This window comes from Zosterops lateralis (assembly GCF_965231275.1).
Source record: "Zosterops lateralis genome assembly, chromosome: 4".
NCBI lineage: Eukaryota > Metazoa > Chordata > Aves > Passeriformes > Zosteropidae > Zosterops > Zosterops lateralis.
Window position 1 is genome coordinate 1,954,491 of NC_139765.1, and position 12,236 is coordinate 1,966,726.

Consider the following 12,236-nt stretch of genomic DNA (forward strand, 5'->3'; position numbering starts at 1 on the left):
CCCAGTGTGTCTCTCCTTGTTGTTTGGACGTGGCTGGTGCCTGCTTTGCTGTAATCTCAGTCCCAGGAGGGCAGCACAGAAATAATGGATATTTCCTGCCCTGCCTAATGCACTGCTGGGAGGTCTCTGGGTGTTACAGTCCCGAGGGAGCTGAGAAACCTGGTTGGAACAAGAGAGATGGGAAAGCCAGGAATTGGAAATGAACTGTTGTTGTCAGGAATCCCATCCTGAGGAGGAGATTTCTGAGTTTGGTGGCAGACACAGGAGAGGTAACAACAGCTCAGAAATGCTTCCTGCTTGTCTCAGTGTGTTTTCCAAGCACCCTCAGTTGTTGATAACAACACTTGGAGTGATCCCAGATTCCTTCCATTGTGGATTTCTGTGGTGCTGCACAATGCTGGTCAGGAGTCTTTCTATCTATGGCTGATTTGTGGATTGAGAGGATTCCAATGAAAAACACCTGTCTTTAATCTTACTTTGATTTGGTTATTGTGCTGACAGACCTTCCATGGGAGGCAATGCAGCAGCAATTTTGCCTATTGCCTGTTCCCTTTCCAGTTGCAAAACAACTCCTGTATTTTGTATTTCATTCATATGAGGATTTGACTCTGGCTTGCAATACTTTCCCTTCATTTATTTTTTTTTAGCTCCAGATAAGACTGTACTCCTGGTAAGTTTTCTGAATCATATTCAGTGTGATGGGGGTATCCAGGAAGACAAGTTGTATCTTGCCCTGGTGGTGTCAAAGCTCCTCGTTTGCCCGAGTGGGAGAGTGAGGGACTCCTCTAGAGGGCAGTTCAGTGCAGGATCCCAATTCCAGCCACCTCTGGAGGATCTTCTGCCTTTCCATTCCATGTGTGCAGACCATGGGAGATGAGGGGAAAAGGCACCCTGGGTTTTGTTAGGATTCCTGTATTTCCCTTGAGTCTCTCTCTACTGCAGTCTCCCAAATTTTAGTGAAGTTTCAACACTCCAGTTAAACCATAAAATGTTATCTGGTGGGTCAGAAACACCCAACCAAAAAAGTGATCCTTCCCAACAGGAGTGGGACTATTTTATCTCTGCCAGAGCTGGTAGGAGAGATTAAATACTTTTGTTTGTTCTTCTTCCTTCCCGCCTACCATCATCTGCCTCCGTTTTCCTGCATTTTCTACTAGTTTTTTGTCTTTCTGTTTCAAAAACTAAGATAAGAATAAAACTTTAAGATAGTTTGGTAGGTTTCCAGTTAAAACTTCTCATTTTTTGCAGGCTTGATGTGCTTTGCAAGACTGATGGTTTTTGGAGGGTTTTTATTCAGTGAATAGAAAATTCAGAGAAATTGCATAGAAAATTACATTGCTGTGTTTCCTTTTGGGTCTCTTGGTTTTGTTGTAAGAAGGATGGCTTCATTTGCAAGCACCAAAATCACTTCTGGCTTCAAGCAAATGAGGTTGATCTGAATCAAGACCTGATGAGAACCTGGAAATTTTTATTTTGCTATCTTCTCTTCAGCACAGAGACTAAAGAGAGAGCCATCCACAGTATTCCAGACTCTTGAAAAAAATATAGTTTTTTAAAGCCAATCTTTTAACATTATAGCTCTATAGTGTTCTGTAATGGATTTCAGTGTCTCCAGAGGTAAATCCAGCAAATTTAACTGGCCATCTCTACACTTTTCCCCCTGAAGTCACTCTCATTACTGAAGCTTCCACTCTGTTGCAGTTGTTAGTATTATTAACTTTTCAGGTGAGTCAAAGTACTTTGGTTTTGTGATTCAATGTATTTGCATTCTAAATGTTTCTTTGTATTTTGTCGAGGAGTGACTTTTAATGTATTTCTCTTTTTTAATCCACATCCCCATTGCTTGACACCATCCCATGAGCTTGTGGCTATAACAGACACTCTGAGGAAAAGTATTTTTTCTGTGTTTTCCTTGACAGAGTGAAAAATCTTAAATAAACTCTTAGTTTACAGGGCATCTGAAAGATTCATAGTCAGTGCCATCACTGCATGGTGACACAGATTAGTCAAGAGGTGAGCAAGGTTTTGACAGTTTTACAGTTTCCCTGAGCTGCATGCTCCCCACAGTACTTTAATCCAATTATTGTGCACAATATCGTCCTTTTGACCATTTATGATCTTTTTGGAATTACCACGTGAAGTGCTGTATGTAGTGATTGAGCCATTTTCCTGGTACCTACTTTTGGCTTGTAGGAAATTGAGTTTTTTAGGTTGTTTTATCTTAAATTATGAACTTACTTGTTAGAGAACTTCATCTTAGGGAAAAAAAAAAAAAACTGTTTGGGCTGTAAAGATTCACATTGTAGGTCAGATCAGGCCAGTTCATGGTGATAGGGGAGCTATTCCCCCAACTGAGGCAAGGACAGGGAGCTTTTTGGGGTGTGAATTCCCACTTGTAGCAATGGTTTCAAGCAATGGGGAAGTAGATTAAAAAAGAGAAATACGTTAAAAATCACTCTTTGATAAAATGCAAAGAAACATTTAGAATACAAATACGTTGAATCGCAAAACCGAAGTGCTTTGACTCACTTGAAAAGTTAATAATAATAAAGTTAACAACTGCAGCAGAGTGAAAGCTTCAGTAATGAGAGTGATTCCAGGGGGAAAAGTCAATATCCAGGAGATGCAGAAAGCTGAAATCAGTTCTTTATGAGGGGAATAAACAGTGCAAAGTCACTGCTCTGGGAGAGGTGGGGTTTGATGTTTTGGCATGACTGAACAGTCAGGTGCTCCGGGGAATCAGCAGCTGCTGCAAAGCCGTGGGTGTTACGAGATGGAAACCATTGACTGCAGCTCTGATTATCTAAACAGCTCTTTTGTCCACCGGCAGCAGTGGAATTTCTCTTCCTTCCATTTTCCGGGTGGCTTCTTATGGAGCATGACAGCTTGTCGTGGGTGATCAGCATCACATCAGCCTGTGAGAACGGGGCTCCTCTGCCCCTTCACACTGGGGCTGTTGGCACTTGCTCACACTTGTTGCTCTTGACTCCAGAGCACTGGTTCTGCTCTTCAAAGAACCAACTGACAGGGCATTGACCAAAAGGAGGAACAGTTTGCTCCTCTGTGGGATTTATTTTCCAGAGGTACTACTCGGGAAGGGATTTAGGAAGATAAATAAAGTTATTCTGAACATGTGTGGTTAAGTCAAATGGAATTAAACTGGGTCTCATGTGTTCTTTGAGATAAGAAATATATGGAAACATTTTATACTGACTTAAGCAGACATTGGTTTAGAGGGATTCTTGTGCTGAGTTTTTAAGCGTTAACACATGTTCCGTGGTTGATACTGTGGGTATTTAATGTATTTTTCAATTGTAGGAGACCTTGAAAGCTTATTGTCTAGTGGTTTTTGTAAATCCAGAAAATGCACAGTGTACTTCACTAGTGTGTAGTTAACTAGACATTTGTCTGTGTTAAGTGCTTTTACAGTTTTCACACACCCTTTTATGAAATTTAGTGGTTATATGTGTCCATTGTGGAAGAAGAGGGAAGGCAAGACAACACTTGAAGTGAGTTCCAGCAGAGAAACAAACCAAAGAAAACAGGCCACAAAGCTGTCCTTCACAAGACCACCAAATTGTGATTTAGTGCCTTCAAAACAGAAATGAAAAAAGATGTGCCACAAAGCTCCACTGGCTGTTACAAGACTTAGCTGAAGATCTGGATGTGAAATGAAAGGGGTGAGGAGGAGATTGAGTCAGATGAAACCAACATTACAGATACAAATCCTTTCCCTTTTTGTTTTCTTCAGCTGAGTGAAGGATGTCTGTAGAGTAGAACACTGAATGTCCAGGTAGAACTGTAGCCCTTGGTGTAGGTGCAGAAAGAGTGAGAAATTCAAATGTCCTGAATACCTGGGTTTGTTTGGAAACAGTTCGGTGTCTCTTGGCACAGCATGATGATTAAGGTGATTGAGTCTATGTAATAACCCTGACTGATATGGCTGAAACAACCTTTTGTTCCCAATATCTCGAGTCATAGAAAATATATTTGTGATCCCAAACCATGCATGTGAACTTCTGGGGATATGTAGCCATTCCTAATTCTAAATTTCTTGGTTAGGAGAGGAGAATTGTTTTGGTGTAGTTTGATAGTAAGTGTATTAGGTATAATGGCTGATTATGTGCCTTGGTTTGATTTTGGTCTTCAATTGAAGACGTTGCTTTTAAAGTTCCTATGTATTCTGCTTGTAGCCTTACAGTTCTTTATTTTATTTTATTTAAAGCACCAGTTCAACCTTGAATAGGCCTGGCAGTTTATCTGTTTCTGGGTTCATGTAATAAAACTTGTAATCAAGTCCTCTGGAGGGATCATACTTCTTGCTGTCTGAAATCAAACTTTCACCTCAAATTCCTTTATACTTAATATTTCAATACCATGTTCCATCATCTACCTTGTTTGAAACACTTGAATGATTTCTTTGTTTTCTTTCAGGGACTCAGCAACAGCTTATGGCACGACATGCTCTGCAGAAAGAGGCTTTGGAGAAGATTAAAATAGAAATCGAGGAGGAGCTAAAACGTCTTGATGAAGAAATCTTGGAAGGTGCTCTTCAGGTTTTCCCGTTTCAATCCATAATCTCTATGCACTGTAATGGTGGTTAATTTGTAACAGGTACTCCAGTTAAAGAGATTTTTGAATCCATTGAATCTCTTTATCCTCCTCCCCCCCACGAGATTTGTACACATTGTCACATGGAGTAAAATAGTTAAACATTTGGAGTGGTGGAGCCTGGCCAAAGCAAACAACTGGATGACATTTAATAAGCCACTATAAATAATGAAAAGTAAACAGCCCCTAAGCTGCTGCACTTGATGGCAGAAATCCTCAGGAGTTAGTATTTCAAGGAGTGTGGATTTATTGTCAGTTTTCTCCCTTCCACCAGGTTTATTTTTTGTGATGTGCTTTGACCTGTAGATGTGGCTTTTATAGGACTCCCAGCAAGGAATGATTTCAAACCCTGCTTTGCTTTGCATGTGTGTTGCAAATCAGGAATCTGAAATAGAAACACTCTAGAGTTAAGTTCATTCATAGAAGAATAGAAGAACTTTCTTAGAAGTTTTAGACTGAGAAGGAAAAGGCTATATGGACAAAATAATATTTAAAAAGAATGATACTCTAGTACTGCAGAGATGTCCATGTGTGGGCAGATTTACTATGAAAAGAGACTCTTCTGCTGCTCCATCAGGGTTGGCATCAGCTTAAAATGGGAAAATAGCTGCACAATCAGCAAACTTGCTGGTCAGGATGCAATTGTGAAAGAAGAGCTGGTTGGGAAATGTAGCTCAAAGTCATCTCTGCTTTTAAGTAGCACTTTGAGAATGTATTTGGACATTTTTACTGATTTGTTCATTGCATGCTTTGAATAGAGAGCTGTGATTTTTTTTTTTTTTTGGTCCCTCATGTAAACTGTGTAAACTGCTAGGATAAGGAATCTGAGACTGTTGATGTTCTTCTGTGAATCTGTTTTATTCTGTGTACCTTCTTCTCTCAGCATTTACCACCACAGGGTTTGACTGCCACACTTCCCCAGTGTTCAGCCCTGCCAATCCAGAGAGCTCAATAGAAGACTGCCTGGCTCATCTGGGGGAAAAAGTGTCCCAAGAGTTGAAGGAGCATCTGTACAAAGCACTGCAGAGCTTGCTTAGCAAGTGAGTTTCCATTTGCTTTTTCCAAAATGTTTCCTTTTGCACTGTGGCTGCTGAAATGCTGAAGTTGGGACTGCATCTTGTATTGCATTTCTTTCTTTTTCAATCTTCCTTTATCTGGCTGGGTTTTGTTTGTTTCTTTGTTTTTGTTTTGTTTTGGAATGTAATGTGCAAATACTCCTTTGTGGTATTTGCCCTTTGCAGCAATGTAAGTTCTAAAATTTTTCAAAGCTTTTGTTACTGAATTTCTGAGGCTGCTTCAAGCAGTTTGAGAACTGGTAGCTGCCATTTCAGTTTCACGTGGTTGTAGCCACATAAATGTCTTCAGCCTTATAGCAAAGAGTGGAGCTGAAGGTTTGTTTGTGGTCTGGCCCATGATGTGAGAGAGTTTCCCTGAGAGGATGGTAGTTACAAACCTTGTGAACACCCTTCAGGTAACATCTGGAGCAGATGTGAACCTCTGGACTAACCTTGGTGCTTTAACAGCTGTCCTGCCAGTTTCAGCTTGTTGTGTAAACACCACATTGCACTTGGCATGCTGCTGTCTTAATTAATGTCTTTGCAAATTGGTGCAATTGTTGTAGTTGCTTGGTTTTCTGTTATAAATTACCAGCCTGAAATTTAATGGATTCAAGTGAGCTGCTTGAGGCTTTTCTGAGTGACCTCCAAAATGTGTTGGTAGAGAGCTGGAGTTGGAAAGTGCTGCTTTAGGAGGAGTTGCATAAATGCAGCTGTGCATTTCAGTGGTTCTAGCTTGGTGATATTCTGATGTTCTAGGCTGTGTTTTCTGTACGAAAATATTTGCTTTCTAAGTAATGTTTATGTAAGTACATACATAAAGTCAAAAATGGCTGTCAAACCACATTGCCTTTTTCTAAGGCAGACTCAAATCACTGTTTAATCTCTTGATAATATCCTTCCTGCAGCTGTTCCTGCTCTTCTCATCCCACTGATTGATTTAGATTTGATTTCAAAGAATTAATGTGCCAAGGAAGTCGAGAGAGTGCCCTTAAAATGACAAACCCGAATTATATTCTCCCCACTGTGCTTTTAACTCTGTTCTTTTCCTCCTGTTGCTAGTGTAGTGCTGTTTGATGCAATACTTACTAATTTGGCTTTTATTTTCCTGCCCTCTGACATGCCTAGAAACAAATGTTAGGGTTCCTGGAGTTCCATAAGCAGTTTTCTTATGTCCAATGCCAGTTACCACTATTTCCATTAATCTGAAGTGTGAACTTTTGTAATGATCTGGCTGAGGACAGCTGCTTTTGAAGCATTACATCTTCTGCTGTCCCTTGGCAGAAAACCTTTGCTGCTATTGATTCCTAAATGCCAAATGATCTTGGAGGAAAGAGTTTGGAAGAGAGGAGTTTCATCATCCCAATTCAGAGGCTTAGAGATGTGGTAAATCTAGAATAGAGGTTTCTACTGAAGTATGAAGGGGTTTTGTGATCAAAAGTGCTTTCTTTTGTAAATAAAGGTTTTAGTTCTTAACATAATGCTGATGCAGTCAAACATTGTGTTAGTCCATTTTGTTTATAAAATTTTACTCTGCACTGGCCTCTAGCTCAGTTTTGAATTTCTTAGTGGAATTTTATGTCTTTAAAATCCTAGATTATAAAAAAAAATTCATATGCAAGAACTTAGAAATTTTCTAGCATATCAGAGGACCTACTTATCTAATGTCTTTTAAGTTGTAGAGTATCAAATTATGAGGAAATTCAATTAGCAGTTATATCAAAGTGTGTAAGTGGCAAAAGGTGATGCCTTCCCAACCCTGTCTGATGCTGATGTTTTATGTCCTGAAACTCCTTAGCTGTTAAAAATGACTTGCTGTAATACAATGTGAAGATATTTTATCCTCTGGGAACCGAGAACTTGCTTTTATTCACGTTCTTTTGTTTCCTTTTTATAACTTTCAGTGTTGGTTTAACTTCTGCAGGCCGGTGACGTACCAGGAGTATCGGGAGCGCACGCAGGAGGCAGCTGCCCATGCCACTGGCTGGAACAAGGTACCACATCACTGATTTCCCTTGGCTCTGTCTCCTGTCTCTTTGATCTCTGTGTTGTTTGTACTGGGTACAGCTGTGCTTCACAGAGAAAAACAGAAAGAAGTTGGGTTTAGTGTGAAATAAATTGCACTCTCGGAGAGGTAGGTGTGCACATAGTGGGTAGTTTTATAGATAATTTTGCTGGAAGTTGCTGAATGGAAGTGTTAGGTCAACCTTCCTTTAGTTTGGTAAAATGAGAAGTTAGACATGTTGCTTGACTTATTTTTTTTAATTCCTGCAGCAGTTTTGGAATCCAATCTGAGACAGTTTTTTCATAGTACTTCTCTACTCTTTTCCTCCTGCAATATCAGGTTTCAAATATATGTAAAAAGAGTGCTGAACAGGGTGAAAATAAAAATTGACAGTATCTTCATGATACTTATATTGTTCAGAAAACAGAGATGGTGCTCCTACTCGGTTTCAGGAGTAGTTATCTCAAATGATAGGAAGCTTGGTTTTTTTTTAGCAAAATGCAAGTCTGTAAATCAATTATCTTAAAATACTTTTAATGTAGAATGGGTAGATTACTCTTCCCAGAGTCATCTCTCATTAATCATTCAAACTCATCACCTTAATCATTCTCTAATGGGCTCAGTGGGCATCAAAAGAAGAATGAAAGTATGAAATAACTACTTGCAAATTTAATGACAATTTGAGTGTTAAAACGTAGACTTAAATTTAAAATAGAACAAGAAATCTTTTTCCCCCTCTACATTTATTTTCAGGAAGACTTTTTCCTTACTAAATTTCCCTGCTTACTTCAGAAACTATTCATTTAACCAAGGGTGTGGGCACTTGTAAAGCAGTTCAATAAACACTGCATGACAAGTTCCTGCCCATGGCTCCAGCAATTATCATTGCTTTATGTGTGTGTGCTCTTTCAATTTGTCATCTTGTGATTCACAGCAGTTTGGTTTAAACAACCATGAAATATGATTATCCAAGAAGGTGGCTTCAGCTAACACATTTCACCCTTCATCTGATGAAAGCTAAAACCAAGGATAAAACCAAGCATGAAGGGAGGAGGTGCTGGGGCTTTGGGTCCCCACCTCCTGAAGATGCAGCCCTGGGTGAATGAATGGGCTGTTTTGGGGGATTTATGATCCAGCCTTCATTGCTGCTGCATCCCCTGGGGAATTTGGATTTCAGTCCCCATCAGCTTGTGATGGAGAGAATAATCCAGAACATCTTTGTCATCAACTCTGTTTGCCTGTAACATTTGTTGCTACAAAAAACATAGTCCAAAAGCAAACCAGAGTGGAAATTTTGTACCCCGGCACAGCATCTGTTTGTATTGTTCTTGGAGCTCCAGGAATGCCCAGCAGTTCCTTCAATAATCCTTGTTTTGAGGAGATGGAATGCATTTGTGTTGGTTTCATTTCCTTTTAATTTCCTTTATCATCTTAATCAGAATTGTGTTTTATAACAGAAGAAATCTAGATACCTTTCCTGCCATCTCAGCTCAGCTTAATTTTTACTCTAAAGAAGCTGTTAGAAAAACATGTTGATGTTGAATTCTATAAAGGAAAAAGGTGCTCATCTTTTATTTGAAATAAGGTTCTCATTAAAAAAAAACCCAACAAATTCCAAACCACCTCAGACAGGGCAAATTGAATTTTTTATAATAGAATTAACATAATATTAAAAAATTAAATACTCCATTGCTGGGGTTTTTATATACTTTTTGCTTAAAACTGAATATTATATAAATATATTCCAAAACGCATAATCCCACTGTTGTGCAATATCTGAAAAAATAACAGATATTGTTATTGAGAGCCAGTTGAACTGGTGAGTGGGGTAGCAGTCATCTTAGTGTCCCATTCTTACTGATTAATGGGAGCAAAGAACAGTGCAACAAAAAAGTATAAGAAAGAATCATGTGAAGTATTAGATTAATTTTCAGTTGAAATAGTCAAAAGGTACACAGAGCTGCAGTAATTTGGGATACAGCTTCCCCAAAGCCTCTGAACTTTCTTTGGGTTTTTTGTGTACATTTAAATCTGTGATATTGCACAGTGGGATATTGCAATAGTGTGGTTGGACACAAGTGTTTCATTTACACAATGTGTAAATGAAATCTGATAGTAAAGTGGGTTTTATAATGATTCCCTAGAAGTTTCCTCCTGCCAACTATTTTCTGTGTGCATTTTTCTTCAGTCAAAATATAATTATCCCCTCACATTCCTTCCCAGGCATCCTGGTGGAAGGAGTTGCAGTTGTTTTGAATTGCAAAGGCTGTGTTTTTACTTTGTTCTAGTTAAATCTCACCACCATTCACACAGCTGCTCTTCTGCACAGAAAGGTGTTGAGAATATTCATGGAAGTGCTGTGAGGTAATTTCTGTCATGAATTAACAGCATTGTGCAAACCTGCTCCTGTTGCTACAGGTCTCAGAGGCAGGAGTGTCAGAATTTCAGCAGGAAGGGAAAACTGGGTGGTGTTTGTTGGTCTGTGTCCCTCACTCTGAAGCCTGAAGAGACTTGCTGGATTTGAGGGGAATGGGTGGATTAGGCATCAAGTTGGCAAAGGAAGAAGCCAAAATGATGTTCACTGTGCCAATATTTGAGCTCCCTTCGTTTCCCAAGCAGCCTTTCCTTGCCTTTGTTTCTCTTGCCTTCAGCTGACAGTAAATGTCAAATATTTTGAGATCTCAGTGTTCATGCTGCTGTAGAGGTATGTGGGTGTGCCCAAAGCCTCTGCAAGATGCCCAGCCTTGACAGCTTGGGTGGTTTTCATCCAAAAAAATTGAACCTTCCTCTTGATATCTCATCTTGACCTACACTGTGTTTTTACACCTCTTCTGCCTCCGAGTTGAGATTAATTGCAAGAAGCTCAAAAACCCCCAACACTTTTAAAATTCAAACCCTTTTAAACTTCTGACACCCTGACATCCCTAGTGAAGTGCTAGCAGTTACCAGTGTTAACTGTTCATCACAGAACAACAATACTATTATCTGTCTGCTACAGTCTTGGACTCCTTTGTTAATCAGCTGGAGCATCTTAAACATATCAGATTATGGGCATTTTTATGCCTTATCTGTTTTTAGTAGTCAATCTCAGTGTGATGCCACCATGAATTTAGTACAAATCTCAATTTCAGCTTACTTTGCCTATTCATCCTCCTCCAGCTTTGCACCCCAAGGTTTGATTTCTGGTAATAGTAGTGCAGGATATCTACAGAAAAGAAAACCATAGAACCAGAGAAGAGACTGGAAAAGGAAGGAGGCTTTAGGAGTTGAATATGAGGAGTAGTAGAGCCTTCATCTCCCTTGTGCAGCTGGAAACAGCATTCCAGTCTGCACAGTGAATAGATGTGCAGTGCAGTTGCCTCAATTAAAATGCAGTAAAACAAATATTTTTCTCTTGTGTCATAATAATGCTTTTTCAGATGCTAATGACTTCAGTTCGTACCAGTTTCCCAACCTCAGTGAGGTGCTGCATATAAACATTGCCCAGAGGGTCACTTGCATGCTCCAGGAGAATAAATTTAGAGTTTAAAAGTTCAACTGCTTGTTGTTTGTTTAAACAAAAACATGATTTCAGAAGGAAGTGTCTAGAACCAAATACTGTGGAGGAGGTGGATTCAGTCTTGCATCTTCCAGAGCAATTTAGGTTAAGGCTGAGCATTCAGTTAAAATGTTTCTAAAGAGGAATGGGAGTGGGAATTGAGGGAGGAAGATCTCTTTTTGTTAAATTTGGCATCAGAAGGAGAGTTTGACATGGAATTTGTGCTTGTCATTTTAAACATGTTTGTAATGTTATGCTGTTGGGTGGAGGTGTTTGTTTCTGTCCTGCCTCAAAGGCAAGTGTGAACTTCTAAAGAGACTGTCTAGTGCAGTGTTCCTATCCAAAAATGAATTTGCTGTTTCCATTTGGATGCACATCCCTTCGAGCTGTTTATGATGTTGTGTCTTTCCACCTCTGGGGTAGCAAGTTCTGACCTGCTTCTCTACCTGTACTGGGAAAAATATGGGGCTTAAGAAAACACTGCAGTGGTGTTCTGTCAAATTCTCAAGTTAGACTGTGGGTTTTTGCTTACCAGATTAAGATTTTTTGGGGGCTTTTTTGGGGTTTTTTTAATGCATTTTATTGTGTGTTTGCCTTGTGTCTTCTCAGAAATGAGAAGTATGTTTGGACTTGAAGATTCAGACTTGTTCTGTGGACACATGAATTCTGTTCTTGCTGCACAGTAGCATTGATAGTGCTTCCTGTATTTATTCACAACTCTTGTCTTTTGAAGGTCTTGGTGCCCCTGGTTCTGTTACAACAATTTCTGATGGAGCTGACCAGACGGGGCCAGGAGCCACTGAGTGCCCTCGTGAACTTCGGGGTGACATATCTAGAAGATTATTCTGCAGATTATATCATTCAACAAGGAGGATGGGTAAGGAGACCTCATTTCTAATTGTGATCCTACTAGGAGTGAAAGCTAAGAGGGGTTGCTAGAAGTAAGCCAGATGCAAGAAGGAATGACTCAGAAAAAGAAATTAAAAAATAATAACCAGGAGGTCAGGACCAGGAAGGGATCTTGGGC

At 39.6% G+C, this 12,236-nt stretch overlaps 1 protein-coding gene across 1 annotated transcript in view; it reads left to right on the plus strand.

Moving 5' to 3' along the window:
* BCL2L13 (BCL2 like 13) overlaps positions 1 to 12,236 on the plus strand; it is a 35,761-nt gene that overhangs the window by 6,784 nt on the left and 16,741 nt on the right. Inside the window, exons 3-6 of the mRNA XM_083858958.1 lie at positions 4,435 to 4,545; positions 5,495 to 5,651; positions 7,591 to 7,660; positions 11,943 to 12,086. Of these exons, the coding sequence (XP_083715084.1) occupies positions 4,435 to 4,545; positions 5,495 to 5,651; positions 7,591 to 7,660; positions 11,943 to 12,086 (482 nt within the window). The remainder of the gene's footprint in view (positions 1 to 4,434; positions 4,546 to 5,494; positions 5,652 to 7,590; positions 7,661 to 11,942; positions 12,087 to 12,236) is intronic.